At 40.4% G+C, this 22604-nt stretch overlaps 1 protein-coding gene across 1 annotated transcript in view; it reads right to left on the bottom strand.

The window, feature by feature from the left end:
- NOTCH2 (notch receptor 2) overlaps positions 1–22604 on the bottom strand; it is a gene marked incomplete in the record, with an annotated part of 185024 nt that overhangs the window by 102536 nt on the left and 59884 nt on the right. The window contains 1 exon segment of the mRNA XM_040626847.1: positions 4598–4844. Coding sequence (XP_040482781.1) covers positions 4598–4762 — 165 coding nt within the window.

Here is a 22604-nt window from a genome sequence, read left to right as displayed (position 1 = left end):
CTGAGGCACTGGCACTGATAGGAACCTGGTAGGTTGAGGCGTGCCACCATGCTGAGCTTGTCCTGGAATGTCACACTCATTGACATAGTCTCACACTTCTGTCCTGTGAAGCCTGTGAGGCATTTGCAGGAGAACTGGTTGGCCACAGTGGTATGGAGTACTTCCATTTGCACAGGAGTGAGACAGGCAGGCATCAGTCCACACTGGCTTACCTATGGAAGGAGAACAGAACTCAGTGCTCCCCACTGAAGTGGGAGCCAGCCTCAGCCTCAACATTCCACGTCTCCCCCCATCCAACAGCTCTACTGTGGGAGTCCTAAACTCACTGAACTTCACAGGAGGCCCAAATCAGAGCCTCCTAGATCACCTGATATAGGGCCCTGGGTAGCGAGTGGTTAAGCATCTGCCTGGCTCAGGGCGTCCAGCGTCTGGGTTCAGCCACATCAGCTCCTCCGCTGAGCCTCGCTTCTTCCTCTCCCACTCCTGCTGTGTCCCTCTCCGCTGGCTGTCTCTCTCTGTCAAATAAATAAATCTTTAAAAAAAAAAAAAAGATCACCTGATATGTCACTCCTGGCACCCTCGGCAAATACAAAGACTTAGTGGAGCACATTGCAGGGACTGTAGGCTAGTCATATGAAGCCCATCCTTGCAGGATTCCAGCCATCCCTTCAGGGGCAAAGAGGGTCTGGTATCTCCTACTGTCTCACACTTGTCTTTGCATAAGCTGCGCCTCTTTGGAATGCCATCTTCCTTTTTGTTTACCTAATGAACTTCCACTTGACAACTCTACTCATAAGTTACCTTATTGCCCTTCTCAGCTCCCTAAATCATTCTCTCTCACACACTATCTGCACATGTATATACACAGCCCAAATTTGCTGTTTCCATTTATATCACCCATAACATGGGGGGGCTGGATCCCTGTAGTAGACTCTCAAAGCATGTCTTCTGAGTGAATAAAATGCATTGATCTTTTCCACAATATACAATACTAACAGACCTCTTATATGATAGAAAACAAGTCAATGCTACTTTTATTTCCTTTAAACACAACCCACACGTATTCTGGGAAACATTTATTAATTGTGGTCTTGCTATAAATACTGCTTGATGTGTTTGAAGAGGATGAAGAATCTCTGGCTACTTATCTATGAAAAAACTAGAAGCTGTTATGAGAATAAAGGTCTAGAAAGGTACGCCTTGTGGACTCTGAAGTAGGAAAATATAAGAGGAAGAAGACTCTGATGTGTTGGATCCTGGACACGTCTTTGAGGCAGAAAGACAGAGAAAAAGAAAAATTCCCATGCTATTAGTAAATCTGGTATTCATATGGATTTTTGTTTTCATTAGCTTAAGCTTTTTGTTTTTACCTAAGATTACGAGAACTCTAATTGAGTATTCCAATGGTTGTCTAGTGAAACATCAAATATCTTACAAGGATGAAACAAATAAAGCTACTTGTTGGGAGCGTGACTGGCGCGAAATGTTCCATCAAGATGTCCATCTGCTAAGGTGGACATTTTGGGAAGCGTCGTTGGCTGTGCACCTTTCAGTCAGCTGATCCTGAGGTCCTGGGATCAAGCCATTATCCCTGGTCAGGGATCACGCTTCCCTCTGCCCCACTATGCTGTGCACGAGCGCTCTCTCAACAAATAAATAAAATCTCGCACAACGACTATGTATCTCAAGATGTTAAGCAGAGAAGAACTAAAATTCCCTATTTTTTTCTAATTCCTCTGAGAGACTACCTACAGGGGTAAATGATATGCCGATGTATTTGCCATAAGTTTTGCCTACAACTGAAACGAGTCCCTGAACCTGTGCTACGTACAGGCACTAACTTCCCACCTCTGCTTCTTCAACTATGAGTGGAGATAAACCCAAGAAGGTCTGACTAGGTGGGGTATAAGGGCTACCACAAAACCAAAAGGGTAAACTTAACTGTTGTAATTCATAATAATATATACAACAGCTCTACTGTGTGGAGACTCCCTAAACTCACTGAACTTCACAGGAGGCCCAAATCAGAGCCTCCTCAAGATCACCTGATATAGTCACTGCCTGGCGCCCTCAGGCAAATACAAAGACTTAGTGGAGCACATTGCAGGGACTGTAGGCTAGTCATATGAAGCCCATCCTTGCAGGATTCCAGCCATCCCTTCAGGGGCAAAGAAGGGTCTGGATCTCCCTACTGTCTCACACCTTGTCTTTGCATAAGCTGCGCCTCTCTTTGGAATGCCATCTTCCTTTTTGTTTACCTAATGAACTTCCACTTGACAACTCTACTCATAAGTTACCTTATTGCCCTTCTCAGCTCCCTAAATCATTCTCTCTCACACACATATCTGCACATGTATATACACAGCCCAAATTTGCTGTTTCCATTTATATCACCCATAACATGGGCAGGGGCTGGATCCCTGTAGTAGACTCTCAAAGCATGTCTTCTGAGTGAATAGAAGAATGCATTGATCTTTTCCACAATATACAATCACTAACAGACCTCTTATATGATAGAAAAATGGTTCCTTCTGGCAACTGTGTATATAGAGTATTTGCCTACAACTGAAACAGAAAGGTCCCTGAACCTGTGCTACGTACAGGCACTAACTTCCCACCTCTGCTTCTTCAACTATGAGTGGAGATAAACCCAAGAAGGTCTGACTAGGTGGGGTATAAGGGCTACCACAAAACCAAAAGGGTAAACTTAACTGTTGTAATTCCTAAAGACAGACAAAAGTGGCAGATGTGTGAAAATAATCAGAGCCCTGCAAAACACCAAGAAGAGATCCTTTTAAGGGCAAAGGAAGAAGTTTTAATATGGAGATCATTTCAGAGTAACATCTTAATTATTAAGAAGACATTACTGCCATTTTCACTAGTCAGGATTAAAATGTTTTAAATGGCTATGCCTTCCCTTCGCCTGTGGAACAAAACAATTCAAAACTGACAATCACGAAAAAATTATTCTTTTAACCACCAAATCTCTTCAATGAATCACAATTCTGTCATGGTCGTGATGAAGATAATGGACCATTCTAACTATCCTCTACCACCACCAACATCTTTTAATGAAAAATCAATAAAACAAGTGTTCCAAACTAACCAATCCAGTCTAGTTTACTGAGTACGTTTTTAATTTTTGTTCATCAGATTTACAGAATTGCTAGTGTAGCGGGCAACAAGATATTGAATGGTTCTGCTTTCCTCATCTAACTTAATAAACATCTATGGTTCATTTTGAATAAAGCTCAGACCCACCTTTGAAGAACTCACAATCTAGTCAGATGAGAGACATATAAAAAATATTACAATAAAATGTGATACATAAGATAATAGAACATAGAGACTGCTTAAAGGAATCACACACAAAAAAGTCACTAAGACAGAATTTTAAATAACATTGGGCAATCACCAATTGTAGAAGAGGGCATTCCAGGCAAAGGGGTGTGCAACAGCATGGAGGCAACAGGAAATATGACATTTTCAGGAAATGATGAGAATGTTGGTGTGACTAGAGCTAGATGCTTGTGGGAAGTAAAGCTATAAAAAGATGTAAGGCCGAGACCATGACAGGCTATGGAAGCCATGTAAAAGGGTTTGCAGTCGACTCTACAGATGATAAAAAGTCATTAGACATTGTAAGCAGGTGAGTTTGTGAGATGACTGGCATCCACGATCAAAGATGTGGCAATGGGACAGATGAACAAGATGGGGAGAAAGTAACAGCAAGGAAACCAGTTAGGAAACAACTGCAGAAGCCCAGGTGAGGGCTGACCTGTCACCAACGTGGACAGGATAGACCTCAACTGCAGAGCAGGAGAGGAAATGCAGAAGAGTAACAGGTGAGAGGTGCTTCAGGGGCTAGGTTAGGGGCCTGACTCTAAGTGGGGTAAGGGAGAAGGGGGATCTAGTTTGAAATACATGGACTATACATCACTACCACCCCATTTATATCAACATGTTGAATGTGAGGTACTTGTCAAGTTTCCAAGGATAATATGCAGCACATAGCTAGAAATATGAGCCTGAATGTAGGGTAGGGGGGGAGTGAAATGGATGACTAGAAGAGTCACCAGCAACTGATGAAGATAATGACAGCTGAAGCCACTGGAGATAGCTGGGGGAGCTGTGATAAGGCTCAAAAGAGGGCTCAAAACAGAGTTCCAAGGAACACAAAAATTTCATGGATGAGGACAAGGCAATGCAGAAGCTAAAGGAATAGTCAGAGTACAGAAAACCAGAAAACCAGGGCCCTGAATGTCTAGGGAGAGATTTCAAGCAGCAAGTAATCAATAGCACAGACAGCTTTTCTTCTAGGGATGGTGAAATAAAGTTCTGATCCCCAATCTTGACATATATACTTTAGGCAGTCAAATATTTCTGCCTTTCTCTTTCTCTCCTCTTAGAAATCTCAAAAGGAAGTTAAAGATAGTTGTCTGGAACACTCTAGTTCCTTATCATAATGTTAAACATACACCAGAGTTAGAGGATCCTTAAGAACTACATGTCAAGATCTAAGAGATGCTAAGGAAAGGTATCTGCTGAGAATAGGAAAATATAGCCCAGAGTCACATTTGTTACCTGGGAAACCAACTTGGCAGGTGCACTCATAGTCATCCCGGCTACGCACGTGGCAGGTGCCTCCATTCAGGCAGGGGTGAGAAACAAAGCAGGGGTGAGTGGTCGAGTACTGGCAATCATCTCCTGTGAACCCCAGGGCACATCGGCATGTGGCTTTCCCCAACATGGCCTGGGCCATACACGTCCCACCATTCTGGCAGCGATTCTTCTCACAGGGGTCTCGATGTTGACAATATTCTCCCAAAAAACCCTCCAGACATCTGGAAAAGAGAGGAGGAATCCATGAAAACACCTGACTTCTTGTAAGTCCAAAAACTTAAAAGATAACGCAGTGCATTCAAGAAAACACTATAGACTGTGAATTGAGAGACCTAAAGGTGCAACCTATAAAACTGCCTTTGTTCAGAAGCATGAGAGACTATTGACTCTAAGAAACAATCTGAGGGCTTCAGAGGGGAGGGGGTGGGGGAATGGGAAAGGCTGGTGATGGGTAGTAAGGAGGGCATGTATTGCATGGTGCACTGGGTGTTATACGCAACTAATGAATCGTCAAACTTTACATCAAAAACCAGGGATGTACTGTATGGTGACTAATATAATATAATAAATAAATAAATAAATAAATAAATAAATAAATAAATAAATAAATAAATAAATAAAAATACTAAGGCTGGGGTGCCTGGGTGGCTCAGCTGGTTAAGAGTCTGACTTCGGCTCAGGTCATGATCTCTCCTGGGATGAGACCCGCATCTGGCTCTATGCTCAGCGGGGAGTCTGCTTCTCCCTTTCCCTCTCCCTTGGCTCCTCCCCCTGCTCCTGCTCTCTCTCTCAAATAAACAAAAACTTAAAAAAAAAAAAAGTGCTTAGAGAACTTAACCACACACTCTCCTGTCCTTTCAAGTCTTGGTAGGTGACAGAATACCAGGTGGGTGACCCAGCATGGTCTGCCATGGCCGGTCAGCATAATCTTTATCAAGGGAAAATGCAACCACAGCTTTTCTCATGTAGGTATAGGCTGGTATGGTGTACCAGCACTTTTTTGTGCAGCATTGTTGATACTTGTCTGTTTAAATTCATTACCTTTCTCATTTTGACTAAGTCATTTGTTAGGATTAAGACATTCACATGATAATGCATGGACTGACCCACTTCTCCTCTCCAATTTAGAATATAGAAAATATCATGCGCTTTCTCTCAATTAAGCACTGAGAAATAGTAAGTTCTTTTCTTGTTTCTATTGAGACATCAACTGGCCTGTATCTAGATTTCTGGGTTATGTTCAGGGGATACATTTCTCTACGATGGAGAAAGAAAAAGGCGGTACAGGAAAGGGGAAGGATTCAAAGGAGCTTTTTAAAAACTTAAATCTGTTCAGATATAAATAGCAGGCAGCTTTTTTTAACCAAATAAAAAAGCACAAAATATAATGAAAATAACACAAAAATATCTAAGGTACCATGCAAATGCCAAAGTGAAGAAGAGAAAACAATTCAAGAATAACATTCTATAACATTCTCCATGTGGTGTGTTGAGGAATCTTTTTATATGCACCCATTGATTCATAAGATATGCAACCATCCCAAATTGTGTGTAGTATTTACAACAATCCTACATTCTCTAAACAGCATTAAAAAAAAAAAAAGGCATGGATAGTCCCATTTTCCTAATATAGAGGTTATTTAAATGAGACCTCTAAGAAGCATTCAAACGTAACACAAAGACTTTGATTCTAACTATAAATTTTACCACGTGGCTGTCGCCTCAGATATTTGGTTAAACCTATTTCTCCATTTTACTTTTGGAGGATAGAAAACTAGGTCTACAAGGCTGCTCCATCATTACCTCAAAGATGACACACTTAAACCAATAAAACTCCCCCCCTCAAAACCAGCTCCCATCACCCCTCCCTATGTGCAGATCCTATGTCCTGATTCTCCCTATCGCCCACACTTAAAGCACCGGGGTTGTGTTTTCCTCCTTCCTATCTTTGCCGAATCATATCCAAGATGTTTCATTAGGCACTGGTTGGCAAGGTGAGGTCTTCAGAGGTCCCAGTTATTGAGAAAAGGAGGGGGACCAGATATTAAGGAACTAAGACAGAACACGCCCAGAAGAATTGTGCAGTAGTTAACATGGCTGGAGGAGGAAACAGAGCTGGTAGGTAGCTCCAGTGGTAGTGATGTAACTGGTGACATACTCCTCCCCTCTTCCTAGACCTGAATACAGTAAGCATGGCAGAGCCAGGAGCAGCTCGAGTTCTGAGCATCTTCATGAGCAGGTGAAGCTAGAAATGGAGAGGCAGTAAGGAGGGGGCACAGCACTAAAACCAAAGACTGGCTGAAGTGTCTGTGAGGCGTCTGCATCTCATACGGTCAGAAGGTCTGTTTGGAGTGAGTCCTGGTGCTGTGACCTTAGACGTGTTACTTAACTTCACTGTTAGTTCTCTCACATTTTAAATAGTTAATAAAGCTACCTACATTGTTGTAAGAACTGAACAAAATCAAGTATGTGAAGAGCCGTATGTTAAAAAGTTTTGCAAATGAAAAACATTTTTTCTCTCTTTAAACTTACTGAGGAAAATATGATGCTTTATTCAAATCACAGCTTGATTTGATAATAGGTTATTTTCTGATTTTTTTAAAGGAGAAGAACAAAAACTGTGAATGTAGCATAGCCAAAATTATCCCTGAGCTATATTATTAAAAGTATTTGTAAGTTATGTAAGAAGTCTGTTATGGATGATGTTAAAAACTGCAACACAATTCTCACTCACAGTGGCAGTCCTATGGGCGTTAAGCCTGGCTGACAACTCTAGATTCACCCATACGGAAATTATTCACCTTATAAATAATGGCAAACTTTTAAACCTGGGTGGGCTTTTCCCAGCTTTGCTCCTGGACTATTACACCACCACCACCTCCCCAACACTATCAGATGGCATCTGCTCAGAGAATGCAAGTTTATTTAAATGTTAGTATCATAAGCATGTAAAGAAAACATAAGGTTCCCAGGAAAACAGAACTGAAACAATATGAAACTTTCTGGAGCCAAAGAAGAATATTCCTGAATTATACGTCACTAGGGTTTAATCTTCATTGTTGTTCCCTACCAAGTACAGGAAAATAAGTTTCAACAAAGGTATGTTTAAGAAACCAGTAAAAGCAGGGGCACCTGCGTGGCTCAGTCATTAAGCATCTGCCTTCAGCTCAGGGTGTGATCTCGGCGTTCTGGGATCGAGCCCCACACCAGGCTCCTCCTCTGGAAGCCTGCTTCTTCCTCTCCCACTCCCCCTGCTTGTGTTCCCTCTCTCGCTGGAGTCTCTATCTCTGTCAAGTAAATAAATAAATAAAATCTTAAAAAAAAAAAAAAAGAAACCAGTAAAAGCAGAGGTGGGCAAATACAGCTTGTAGACCTACTATGGTCCACTGCCTATTTTTGTATGGCCCATGAGCTAAGAGTAGTTTTCACATTTTTGAATGGTTAGAAAAATGCCAGAAAAAAAAAAGATAATATTCTGTGACATTTGAAAATTATGTAAAATTCAATTTCAGTGTCCATAAATAGTCATACTGGAACACAGTCACACTCATTCATTTATGGATTGTCTATGGCTACCTACACATTACTGAGTTAAGTAGTTGTGATGAGACCATTTAGCCTGAAAAATATTTACTATATGGTGCTTTATAGAAAAGTTTGACGGGTGCCTGGGTGGCTCAGTCGGTTAAGCATCTGCCTTTGGCTCAGGTCACAATCCCAAGGTCCTGGGATCGAGTCCCACCTTGAGCTCCCTGCTCAGCAGGGAGTCTCCTTTTCGCTCTCCCTCTACCCCTCCCCCCACTTGTGCTCTATCTCTCGCGCTCTCTCTCTCTCAAATAAATAAATAAAAGAAAATAAATAAATAAAAGAAAAAGAAAGTTTGCCAACTCCTCGATAAGAAAATATATGATGCCCAATGCTATATAGAGCATCCAACATGCTTATTAATAATGATGTTAATGATGACAAAGAAGAATGTTCTCATTTCAGTTTCTTCAAAGAATATTGCACTCATTCATTCATGAAACAAACATTTAGTAAGTGCCTATTATGTGCCAGATATTGTTCTAGTGCTAGGAAAGTCCTTGAACTTGTGGAGTTTAAATTCTAGTAACAAAAGACAAAAAATAAGATTAGTAAGTAAAATACATAATTTGTTTGGTAGAGTTAAGTGCTATGAAAAAAATAATAAAACAGGAAACGGGGGATGGGAAGGGATGGAAGTGGGAACAGTAGGATGTAGTTAAATGAAATATTTTGATTTTAAATAGGAAAATCAGAGAAGGCCTCACTGAGAAGGCACATTTCAGTCAACACGTAAATGAGGTGAAGGACTAGCCATGCAGGGGAAGTGTGTTCAAGGAGGAGGGAACAGCAAATGCAATGGACCTAAAATAGGAAACAGTCCTGGCATGTTTGGGAATAGCAAGGAGACCTCTGTGGCTCTCCCAAAAGGATTAAGAAAAAGAGTAGCAGATAAATGGATGAGAGCCGTACTGTGAGGCAGATCATGAGGAGTCTGTAGACCACCATGAAGAAAGCTTGAGGTTTTTACTCTAGGTAAGATAATATAACGTACAACTGACTTACTCTCCCAAAGTCCATAAATAGAACTAGATCTTATTTCTATGTGAAACTAGACCTACTGTTAATATAACAATACTCAGTTTCTTATTTAAAATGTTCTAGAGGGCTAGACATCAATCAGCCTATTCCTTTACCTTAAAACATGTACAAATCTCTTTTAACCTAACAAATCTCTTAAATTAACAAATCTCTTTTAAAATGTTTTAGTGAACATTTTTCGCTAAGCCCTATTTCCCTTTCCAAATTCTTCTTCCATCACAACCAAACTCCTGTAACTGCGGCCTAATTTTACAGAGAGTTTCCCTTTCTCTTCCATCTAGTTCTTACTTGTCCCTTTACAACAAAACTTTCATTCTAATTATCACCCAGAAATTATGCTCTCAGAGCAATGACTTTCCCTTTGTCAAGTTGAGTCTGAAATTTCATCATAAAGAAATTCTCTTTCCTGGAGCACCTGGGTGGCTCAGCTGACTCTTGATTTCGGCTCAGGTCATGATCTCAGGGCTGTGAGAGAGAGCCTCGAGTTGGGCTCCTCCAAGCTGGGCGTGAAGCCTGCTTGAGATTCTCTCTCTCTCTGCCTCTACCCCTCCCCACCCCTTCTCTAAATAAGTTGATTAATTAAGAACAAACCTAAAAATATTTAAAGAAATTCTCTGTCCTATAGGAGGTGTCTCTGACCACACCTCCTATCATTTTAATCTTTTTACATTTGGTTTCTAGGACTCCCTCTATCTCAAAGCTTGGTAAATTCTTAGTCTAGATTGCTGATTCCTCTTCTCCTTCTTCCCCATCAATTATGGGGAAACTTTAAGTTTGGGATGCACTGCTCTTTCCTCTCATATGCATTTCTTACTGTTGTTGCTGTTGATTTGGTTCTGAAGAACTACCTTCATGTACCCACATGAACAGCTCCAGCTCCATATGTTCCGTTTACTAAACGTCATCTACCTACCCTAATATACTCTGCAGTACTTGAAACTGAACATTTGAAAAGTAGGATCATTTTCACATGAAACTTTAATTCTTCCATTTTTCTAAGGTCTCCATTCACAATCTCAAAAGCCACTTTTGGTTACTGCTTTTAAGTTATATGTAACATTATCATATTCTGACAAGTCTTATTAAGTGAATTCCTACAACACTCCCCATTCATATTTACAGTTTCCTTTTTGATATCAATTCTGATCATCTTAAAAGCCTCAGGCCAGATATTATCCTTGGAATAACAGAATCTTGGGACTCAACGCACCCTAAGGTAATCTCTACCCAATGAGATAATTCTTTCTAAGATATCCTTAGAAGATGATTGCCAGTCTCTACTTGAATGTAAGCAGTTAAGCATGGTGCCTGAGTAGTAGTAAGAATTGAATAAATGCTTGAAGTTATTATTGTTCTTGCTATTGAGAGTACAGATTCTAGAACCAGAGCACATGGATTTCAATTACAGCTCCACATTTACTTGATGTGTGACCCTGAGCAAGTTATTAAACTTCCTTGTTGTAAAATGGATTTAATAATAGTGCTTACCTCATAGGGTTTTTAAATAATTGTAAAGTGCTTAGAATGGTATCTGGCACCATGCATTTGTTAAGTAAAATAAAATTAACGGCTCACTACTTCAACAACAGAACAGTTTTCAGTGTGGGTGGACTGCATTATCAGAAAGCTCTTTCTTGACTCTTAATCATAGGAAACAAACTGAGGGTTGCTAGAGGGGAGGGAGCTGGGGGGATGGGGTAACTAGGGGGATGGGGTAGCTGGGTGATGGATATTAGGGAGGGCATGGGATGTAATGAGCACTGGGTATTACATAAGACGGATGAATCACTGACCTCTACCTCTGAAATCAATAATATATGTTAATTAATTGAATTTAAATTAAAAAAATAAACAAATGAAAAAGGAAAAAAAAAAGCTTTTTCTTTCTGATGTCTTAAATTCTGCCTCTCCTCCTTGGTATATACCCAAGATAGCTAAAAATGTAAGTCCACACAAGAATTTGTAAAGAATATTCATAGTAGTATTAGTCATAATAGCAAAAAGTAGAAACAACCCAAATGTCCATAAGCTGATAAATGGATAAATAAAATTTAAAAATGGATAAATGGATACATAAAATGTGGATTTTTATTTAGAAGTTATGCTGATCATCGCATAGCTTGTCAAACTCATGAGTATTGTAGGTTATACACACACACACATAAACACACACACTGCGCTAAGTGAAAGAAGCCAAACACAAAGGATCATATACTGTATGATTCCTTTCATATGAAATGTCCAGAATAGGCAAATCCACAGAGTTAGAAAAGAGATTATTGTTGCCAGGGGCTGGGAGGAGGGGAAAACAGAAACCACAGAGAGCTTCTTGAGGGTGCGGATAATAAAACACATTTTGAAACTAGATACTGTTGATGGTTACACATATCTGGAATATACTAAACACCACTGAACTGCACACTTTAAAAGGGTAAATCTAATACTATGTGAATTATATCTCATCTAAAAATTTTTTTGCCTCCCTAAAATTTTCACTTAGTGGCTTTCACCATTCTCTAGAATAAAAAATGAGCCTTCTGCTTCTCTAACGTGTAGTCCTTTAAGAACTTAAATATAGTTATATTGACCCTTTGGTCTTTTTTACAGGATTCAGTACTTTGGACTATTTCTTAGTATAAAATTATTTCCAGATCTCCTCACCATTTTAGGTGGCTCTTCTATGCTTAAGTTAATAATAGTAATAATAGTGACCAACATTTTTAAAGCACTTACTGTGTATTATGTATTTGCCACGCATTTTATAGCTATTATCTCTTTTATTATTCCCTATAACAGTATTGGTATATTATGATCCACATTCTGCATATGAGGACCTTGAAGCTTAGAAGGATTAAGATTTCACAGCTAAGAGATAGCAGAGGCAGAGTTCAAACCCACATATGACTCCAAAGCCCATGTACCCCAAACACTGGGCCATCCTGCCTCCTCCTACGAGATGATTCTAGTTCATCAAAAACCTCTTTAAAACATAGGTCCCCAGGGGCACTGGGTGGCTCAGTCCGTTAAGCATCTGCCTTCGGCTCAGGTCATGATCTCAGGGTTCCCTGTTCAGCAAGAAGACTGCTTCTCCCTCTCCCTCTGCTCTCCCCCCCACCCCGGCTCATGCTCCCTCTCTCTCTCTCATAAATAAATAAATAAAATCTTAAAAAACAAAACAACAAACAAAGGGCCACAAATGAGGGGGAAGAAAACACACATGATCTTACCAGCACAGCACAGAGCTTGGACTATCTGGACACTGTATTTTTACTATTGCAGCATAAAGCTGTGTTCACTTTTTTAGAAGCCACAAAATACTATTATGAGCTACTGAACATACAGTTAAAATGCCAGATCTTTTTTTTTCACACGAACTACTCATGCTATATTTCTTGCATCCTATACTTTACACTTTTTTTTTTAATTTATTTATTTGACAGAGAGAGAGACAGCCATCAAGAGAGGGAACACAAGCAGGGGTAGTGGGAGAGGAAGAAGCAGGCTCCCAGCAGAGGAGCCTGATGCGGGGCTCGATCCCAGAAAGCCGGGATCATGCCCTGAGCTGAAGGCAGACGCTTAACGGCTGAGCCACCCAGGCACCCCTACAACACGTTTTTGAACGCAATAATTGGACTGTCACCATGCTGAATCTTTACCCCAAGTTTCTTTGACTGAGATAACTTTTACACTTTATTTCTATAATCACAGAATTTCAGCACTGCACCATATCTCAGAAATCAACTAGTCTGAACCGCTAGTTTACTGATAAGAACACCAAAGCTAACTGACCTGCCCCAAATTTGCCGTCTGTGAATCTAGCAATTTCCCCCAGTTTTGCACCATCTACAACTATATCTCTATCTTTACCTAGATCTTTTATCAAAACATAAAACAGTACTTAACTGAACATATTCTACTAGGTCTTGCCCCAACACTGGCATCTATTCAGTCAGCTCTACCATCTTGGCTGCACCAGCATCCTAATTCACATCTCTCCATAAGGATAGCCAGGAAATCCCTTGCTAAAACTAAGCATACTACTTACAGAAAATCCTTTTCAAGCATAATTTTGATCATGTCACTTCTCTGCTCAGAAACCAGCATTAGCATCCAGCCCTTCATATCCAAGTTTCTTAGAATCTATGGCCTACTTGTCTGCCCCACTTCTATCATCAACTCCCTTACTCCTTAGTAAAACACTCCAGATTACTTTCGTACTCTTGTCTACTGTTCCCTATATAAAAATCTTCTAAAACTTTTCCATCTGCTCAAAATCTGTGTCTTCCATTAAGCCCTCTCCAAACCATCTCACCCATCTCTCTACCGGTATGGCACTACTTTAAGCCACTGTTACGTTATGTCTTTCCTGAGTTTCTCTCAGACTCCCATTTCATATCTTGTACAGAAGGGCATGTCTTTAGATACTTGGTACAGGTACCTTGAATACCATGAGCTCCTAAGCAACTGGTTCCAAAAAAGGTTAAATTTCATGTGATAGATAAAGTCGGTCTCTCGATCCAAATACGTTTCCAAATCCCCTACCAAACCCACACTGTGCTCTGCCTGGTAGAACATGGGCCAAATCAACCCGAAGAATCATTCTGAGGTATAAGATTATCCTCATGCCCCAGGAGGCTAAGGAGAATTATGGACATGGGAAGAAAGGGGATAAATGGGTAAATGAGACAGAAATAAAGGACCCCTATTTCCTAAGGCAGGAGACCTTTCAAATTTGCAAATCCCTGTTCAAATGTAATACAAGTATACCATATACCATGTTAGTCTGAGTGGAAATTAAGACTCTCTGCCTGAAAAGAAGAACTTCCATAGCTCCCTTCTTGAGATGGCTCAAGTTGAGTTTGGTCAGAGGCTGGAAACATGGGCTAATCATTCAAATTCTCTCAGAAATCTGTAGTTCTAGTAAGTTATTACCTCAAGTATAATTTTTGGAAAAATGAAATCCCAAAAGATTCCACAAAGGTAAGTGTTATGTGTTTTAAAAAATTTTTAAAAAAAAAAATAAACAAATAAATCTAACAGCTGCCTTTTGTTCCCAAAACTGTCTGAATGCCTCCCTTCTGAAGGGAATTTTTCACTTATTTTAGTAGTTCTCTCAGTGACTTCCTTCTGTTCTGTCCCCCTTCTCTAGTTTTGGAACTCTGAAAGACTACAGTTAACAGAGGAGGCTGTGAATACAGGAAAAGTTTTGGGGGGCTTTTCCCCGTAAAATAATTCCATGAACTAATCTGAATATTTAGCAGGCCCATACACAGATACATACTTGCCTTTCTTCTAAAAAAGTCTGCCATTTCTGACATGAAGAAGTCCACTCTTTCATTGTTACTGTTCAAACACACAAGGGGACTGGGGCAGGGGGGAGAGAAGGAAGGAAGAGAAAAACAAGGGATTCCTCCTCCTGGAACTAGAAAGTATTCCAACTGGAAGGATGCCCATACTGCCCCCTCCCCCCTCCCCCCCAGTAAAACAGATGAGAAACAGACCCCAACTCTCACATGTCACCAGCAGCCTGGATACATTTACATGTAGCCACTTTACAGATTTCAAGGAAGCTGGGATTTGAATAGCAATTCCAACCTATCTGACAAAGGCTGCAGCTCAACACCAGTCTCCCCAGTAATACAGGACAGAAAATGTTGTTCTTTCAAGTTTCCTAAGTGAATAGCCACTCGTCTAGAGAAAAGCTTAAAACACTGTAGCAGCTTGTGTCAGCTCCAAGATGACTGAAGCCTGAGCAGGAAATAAGCACCCTTTTCCAAATAAAAGCCAGTGTTCTCTCTCCTTGTTTTCTCCACCGAATGTTCTGTATCAGCAGGGTGAGCCCAAATTGCATCCAGGGCTTTGCTGCAGCTCTGCCTTTAGCTTTTTTTAGTGAGGATTTGGTCATTAAGAAAATAAAACAACAAAGCAAAACCCCACCGCACATAAGAAGAAGAAAAAGAGATGCGTGCTTCACAAAACAGCTATTTCAAAATCATGATTTTTTAAAAAACTATACAGAATGTGGAACGGAGGGGAAAAAAATGTCTCATGTGGGTTGCGTCGGCCCCGCAATTAAAGCGCCTCTTTACTCCCTCTGGGCTAGTTTCCAGCAGAAAATTCTTTAAACAGAACTCTGCTTTCAACCCACTTTCTTCTTGCTCTGGACCTCTCGGCCCCCCAATCCACAGTGGCAGCCTGCCCTAGCTGAGCTCTAGAGGGGGGAAGCTGTCCTTAAGGTAAATGAGGTAAAGGCAGGAGAAAAAAATAACAAAACCCAGAAACCAAATAAAGCATTGGTCAGTAACAAAGGTCTGCAGTTTGAAAAGTCCCCAAATCAGTCTGTTCTTTCCTGTGACCATAATGCCAGTTCAGTTTCCTGCCCCCTCCCCTGCTCCCCATGTTAAGTAGATAAAAATAATTGCTAACAGCCAAGGCTAACTGTAACCAGTGAAAGTTCCTCTATAGCATTTAATTGCCAAGGCTCCAGCTACATACTTCTAGATGCCCCAGAGCCTACGGAATCAAGCCTACATACACCGAGGGTGGCATTCAAGAGGACCATCCCACTAGTCTAACCTCATTGTCCCCCTACTCCATGCCTCCAGTTTGATATCTCATCAGACTGTCAACTTTTTCATTCTATAACTCTGTGTAAAGATAACTAACTGGGTTACGCTAATTACTGACTTGGTATTAAAAAACAACACAGGAAGACTCCTAGTTAACTTCCTGGTAAAGTGGGGAAGAAAAGGGAAGAAGCTCCGTCATGTTGACTTCTTGCCATTCCTACTCCCACAATCACTCCCTTCCCCCAAAAAGAAAGAAAGAAAGAAAAGGAAATACTACAGCTTACTCAGCAAGAAGAGAAAACAAAAAGAGCTAAAAAAAAAAAAAAGTATTTGTGTATGCTTAGGGCCCAGTACTGGGCTGGTTTGTGGTAAAACACACTTTCTAGGGCTTTGCTGGTTTGATGTAAAGGAAATAAAGACAAATATACAATCAATACTCTCTCTCTCTCTCTCTCACACACACACACACACACACAAACTCATGCACACGCACACACAAGTTTTTACCACAACTAATAAACAAAGACTACCAAATACTGCAGGACAGCCCATTTTTCTACTATGTAAATTCAGCTTCCTGAACAGTACATTTCTGCTTTTCTTGTAGAAGTATTTCAGAAAATGTTAATCTTGGTTCCCACATTAGGCTGAAAGCTTCCAAATTAAAAGTTTCCCACAGGAAAAGAATTTTACGGGGAACTGTGTGGCTGGGAATTATCTTCTGAAACTCCACCTCACTTGGTTTCTATGTGTGCAGGTTTTTCACCCCCTTCTCCATTCAAATAAAGCAATAAACAGACATGTATTTTAATGAATCCAAACCAAAAAAAAAAGAAGCTGCAGTGGTACTAGTTTTAAAGCTGTTAATTCAGGGCATCATTCATCTTCATCAGAGACTATGAAATCAGTAACCACTGCAATGGGAAACCATGCTTTATTTACACAAGAATTTGCAAACACCCTTATCTTCCAGTTTACAGTCCGGGCTCATTTATCAGAACTCAAAAGCTGAACCAAGCACCCAGGCTCTTCAATCATCACTTGAAAGACTGGGCAAGGGCACACAAACAGTGCTGAAAGACTTGCGTTGCTGCTATAATAGAAGGTGGTCTTCCCTCTGTCTTCCAGCACTTATTCAGTGCCTTGCCATATTCTACTGCACTAACCCTGAGAAAATGTCTACTTCTGATTACAGCATGGCAAACATACTCTAAACATCTGAGTTTACAAAAAGCACCCTCCACAATAATAGGCAAAAATGAATGACTGAAGCCAGTTTTTCCCAAGCTTTTCACTGTACTAGCACTGCAAGGAGTCTGCAAACACTTACAGAGCATTCTCTAGACTACTAAAGAATGTCCTGTGTCCTTATTTAAATGGACTGCAGATATTATTAGGATTATTAACATATAAAGGTATTATATAGTGGCTATTGATTTTTTTAGTGGAGTTTGGTATTATGCATTGCACTTCAAACAAGAGATGGAAAATGGTCTCAACTCAAGATCATCTCTCCGTTATGCATTACATTCTTCTGTCAGCTCCCAGAAAGTGCTACAGTGTACCACTTCTCACCTCCAGACCTTTGTACATGCTGCTCACTCAGCCCAAGACACTTTTCCTGACCCTTTTCTCAGAACTAAGCCCTAAAATTCCTTCAAACTTCTGCTTAAATGTTTTCCTCTGAGAAACAGGCTTGATTCCCCCACTGCACACTCCCATAACCTTAATATATCATATCACTCATTATCCTTTATTTCGATTATTTGTCTTCCCAACAGACTAAGAACCGTTCACCACCACACTAACACAATAATTAGTACATAGAAAGCTTTCAATTATGCAGTGCTCACATTCTTAATGGAAGTACAAAGGAAAATGCAAGGGTCCATGGAATCCTAAAAAGGCTCAAAGTTTGGGAACCATCAGGTTGAACTATTTATCCAAAGAATTATCAAACCTAATTAAGATTCCTAATACAGAGAGGACTTCTTAACCCTCACTCACCCCTAAATCATTCAAAATGGACTAGTCAACCCCACATGGAGATTTTTTAAATCACATTTTCCCCCCAAATATGAAGTTACCTAAAACATGCATGTGTGTGTACACGCATGAGCGTGCAAGCACATACACACACACACAGCACCTTTTTTTCTCTTGTACTTCTATTAATCTTTTATTAATCTTTGATAAAACATTGGTTATATGAACCACCAGAAGCCTGGAATCCTGAGGAATAGAACATCCTACGAAGTAGCCTCAGTAGCATGAACTGCTAGATTCTTAAGAGACTGAACAGTAAAAATTAAACAAGATTTCAGAGAAGAAAAATGAGTATGGGTGCCTGCTTTCTGTTCCCCAGCACGAGTGGATGACTGCCTTCAAAGTTCTAAAGTCCAAAAAAATGTCTGAAAGTGAAACAGCTCCAAAAGCTTATGGTTTGGTCTGAAAAGATTCCTAGTTCAAAAATAATTGTACCCAGGGGCACCAGGGTGGCTCAGTTGGGTGAGCATCCAACTCTTGATTTCATCTCAGGTCATGATCTCAGGGTTGTCGGTTTGGGCCCCGCATTGGGCTCCACGTTGGGCGTGAAGTCCGCTTGAGATTCTCTCTCTCCTTTCCCCTTCCCCCCAAAAAATAAATGATGATAATTGCACCCAAATCCTATCAAACCAAACCTGAATGTAAGAGAAGGCTGGAGAAAAATCTGCATTTCTTTAAACTTGAAGAGGATAAAAAATACTCCTTTATAGGTTCTAAATAAATCATTCTCCCCAAAAAAGGGGGGAGGGGGAGACTCACACATGCAGGTATGCAAAAATTCTCCCATGGATAATTGGAAATTAAATATAATTTCAGAATGCCCTGAAACACTACAAAACCCAACTTAAATTTCCTTAATTAGAACCACAGATAATAAAAAATAGTGGACATCACGGGGAAAGAAATTAACAGTGACTAACCCTACTTCAAGAAAAAAACTTCCCTTAAGATAAGATCATGGCCCAAGGGGTAAAAAAATGGTTCTTGGGGGTCATTCTTAGATATTACCATGGTTTATGGCCTTCCAAAGAGCCAGAGTAGATTTAAAAAAAGTGCGGTATATCTGTGATATTAAAACTGAAAAAAAAAAAAAAAACTGGGCACAGCACGTGAATCTCAAGATGTTAAGCAGAGAGAAAAAGAAGGAACTAAAATTCTTCTTCCTATTTTTTCTTCATTCCTCTGAGAGGAACTTACCTACAGTAGGGAAGAGATAAAAATGGTTCCTCTGGCAACTGTGTGTATAGAGTATTTGCCTACAACTGAAACAGAAAGGTCCCTGAACCTGTGCTACGTACAGGCACTAACTTCCCACCTCTGCTTCTTCAAGTATGAGTGGAGATAAACCCAAGAAGGTCTGACTAGGTGGGGTATAAGGGCTACCACAAAACCAAAAGGGTAAACTTAACTGTTGTAATTCCTAAAGACAGACAAAAGTGGCAGATGGGTGAAAATAATCAGAGCCCTGCAAAACACCAAGAAGAGATCCTTTTAAGGGCAAAGGAAGAAGTTTTAACATGGGGATCATTTCAGAGTAACATCTTAATTAAGAAGACATTACTGCCATTTTCACTAGTCAGGATTAAAATGTTTTAAATGGCTATGCCTTCCCTTTGCCTGTGGAGCAAAACAAACCAAAACTGACAATCAGGAAAAAATTATTCTTTTAACCACCAAATCTCTTCAATGAATCACAATTCTGTCATGGTTGTGATGAAGATAATGGACCATTCTAACTATCCTATACCACCACCACCATCTTTTAATGAAAAATCAATAAAACAAGTGTTCCAAACTAACCAATCCAGTCTAGTTTACTGAGTACATTTTTAATTTTTGTTCATCAGATTTACAGAATTGCTAGTGTAGCGGGCAACAAGATATTGAATGGTTCTGCTTTCCTCATCTAACTTAATAAACATCTATGGTTCATTTTGAATAAAGCTCAGACCCACCTTTGAAGAACTCACAATCTAGTCAGATGAGAGACATATAAAAAATATTACAATAAAATGTGATACATAAGATAATAGAACATAGAGACTGCTTAAAGATCACACACAAAAAGTCACTAAGACAGAATTTTAAATAACATTGGGCAATCACCAATTGTAGAGAGGCATTCCAGGCAAAGGGGTGTGCAACAGCATGGAGGCAACAGGAAATATGACATTTTCAGGAAATGATGAGAATGTTGGTGTGACTAGAGCTAGATGCTTGTGGGAAGTAAAGCTATAAAAAGATGTAAGGCCGAGACCATGACAGGCTAAGCCATGTAAAAGGGTTTGCAGTCGACTCTACAGATGATAAAAAGTCATTAGACATTGTAAGCAGGTGAGTTTGTGAGATGACTGGCATCCACGATCAAAGATGTGGCAATGGGACAGATGAACAAGATGGGAGAAAGTAACAGCAAGGAAACCAGTTAGGAAACAACTGCAGAAGCCCAGGTGAGGGCTGACCTGTCACCAACGTGGACAGGGAGACCTCAACTGCAGAGCAGAAGAGAAATGGAGAAAGAGTAACAGGTGAGAGGTGCTTCAGGGGCTAGGTTAGGGGCCTGACTCTAAGTGGGGTAAGGGAGAAGGGGGGATCTAGTTTGAAATACACAGGACTATACATCACTACCACCCCATTTATATCAACATGTTGAATGTGAGGTACTTGTCAAGTTTCCAAGGATAATATGCAGCACATAGCTAGAAATATGAGCCTGAATGTAGGGTAGGGAGGTGAAATGGATGACTAGAAGAGTCACCAGCAACTGATGAAGATAATGACAGCTGAAGCCACTGGAGATAGCTGGGACTGTGAAAGGCTCAAAAGAGGGCTCAAAACAGAGTTCCAAGGAACACAAAAATTTCATGGATGAGGACAAGGCAATGCAGAAGCTAAAAGGATAGTCAGAGTACAGAAAACCAGAAAACCAGGGCCCTGAATGTCTAGGGGAGAGATTTCAAGCAGCAAGTAATCAATAGCACAGACAGCTTTTCTTCTAGGGATGGTGAAATAAAGTTCTGATCCCCAATCTTGACATATATACTTTAGGCAGTCAAATATTTCTGCCTTTCTCTTTCTCTCCTCTTAGAAATCTCAAAAGGAAGTTAAAGATAGTTGTCTGGAACACTCTAGTTCCTTATCATAATGTTAAACATACACCAGAGTTAGAGGATCCTTAAGAACTACATGTCAAGATCTAAGAGATGCTAAGGAAAGGTATCTGCTGAGAATAGGAAAATATAGCCCAGAGTCACATTTGTTACCTGGGAAACCAACTTGGCAGGTGCACTCATAGTCATCCCAGCTACGCACGTGGCAGGTGCCTCCATTCAGGCAGGGGTGAGAAACAAAGCAGGGATGAGCGGTCGAGTACTGGCAATCATCTCAAGTGAACCCCAGGGCACATCGGCATGTGGCTTTCCCCAACATGGCCTGGGCCACACACGTGCCACCATTTTGGCAGCGGTTCTTCTCACAGGGGTCTCGATGTTGACAATATTCTCCCAAGAAACCCTCCTGACATCTGGAAAAGAGAGGAGGAGTCCATGAAAACACCCGACTTCTTGTAAGTCCAAAAATTAAAAGATAACACAGTGCATTCAAGAAAACACTAGACTGTGAACTGAGAGACCTAAAGGTGCAACCTATAAAACTGCCTTTGTTCAGAAGCACAAAAGACTATGGACTCTAAGAAACAATCTAGGGGCTTCAGAGGGAGGGGGTGGGGGAATGGGATAGGCTGGTGATGGGTAGTAAGGAGGGCACGGATTGCATGGTGCACTGGGTGTTATACGCAACTAATGAATCATCGAACTTTACATCAAAAACCAGGGATGTGCTGTATGGTGACTAATATAATATAATATAATACAATAAATAAATAAATAAATAAATAAATAAATAAATACTAAGGCTGGGGTGCCTGGGTGGCTCAGTTGGTTAAGAGTCTGACTTCGGCTCAGGTCATGATCTCTCTTGGGAGGAGACCAGCATCAGGCTCTATGCTCAGCGGGGAGTCTGCTTCTCCCTTTCCCTCTCCCTTGGCCCCTCCCCCTGCTCCTACTCTCTCTCTCTCAAATAAACAAAAACTTAAAAAAAAAAAAAAAGTGCTTAGAGAACTTAACCACACACTCTCCTGTCCTTTCAAGTCTTGGTAGGTGACAGAATACCAGGTGGGTGACCCAGCATGGTCTGCCATGGCCGGTCAGCATAATCTTTATCAAGGGAAAATGCAACCACAGCTTTTCTCATGTAGGTATAGGCTGGTATGGTGTACCAGCACTTTTTTGTGCAGCATTGTTGATACTTGTCTGTTTAAATTCATTACCTTTCTCATTTTGACTAAGTCATTTGTTAGGATTAAGACATTCACGTGATAATGCATGGACTGACCCACTTCTCCTCTCCAATTTAGAATATAGAAAATATCATGCACTTTCTCTCAATTAAGCACTGAGAAATAGTAAGTTCTTTTCTTGTTTCTATTGAGACATCAACTGGCCTGTATCTAGATTTCTGGGTTATGTTCAGGGGATACATTTCTCTACGATGGAGAAAGAAAAAGGCGGTACAGGAAAGGGGAAGGATTCAAAGGAGCTTTTTAAAAACTTAAATCTGTTCAGATATAAATAGCAGGCAGCTTTTTTTAACCAAATAAAAAAGCACAAAATATAATGAAAATAACACAAAAATATCTAAGGTACCATGCAAATGCCAAAGTGAAGAAGAGAAAACAATTCA

The sequence above is a fragment of the Ursus maritimus genome, unplaced genomic scaffold (assembly GCF_017311325.1).
Source record: "Ursus maritimus isolate PB19 unplaced genomic scaffold, ASM1731132v1 scaffold_12, whole genome shotgun sequence".
In the NCBI taxonomy this organism is placed as follows: Eukaryota; Metazoa; Chordata; class Mammalia; order Carnivora; family Ursidae; genus Ursus; species Ursus maritimus.
Note: the sequence above shows the minus strand (reverse complement) of the source record. Positions and strands in the feature narration are given on the sequence as shown.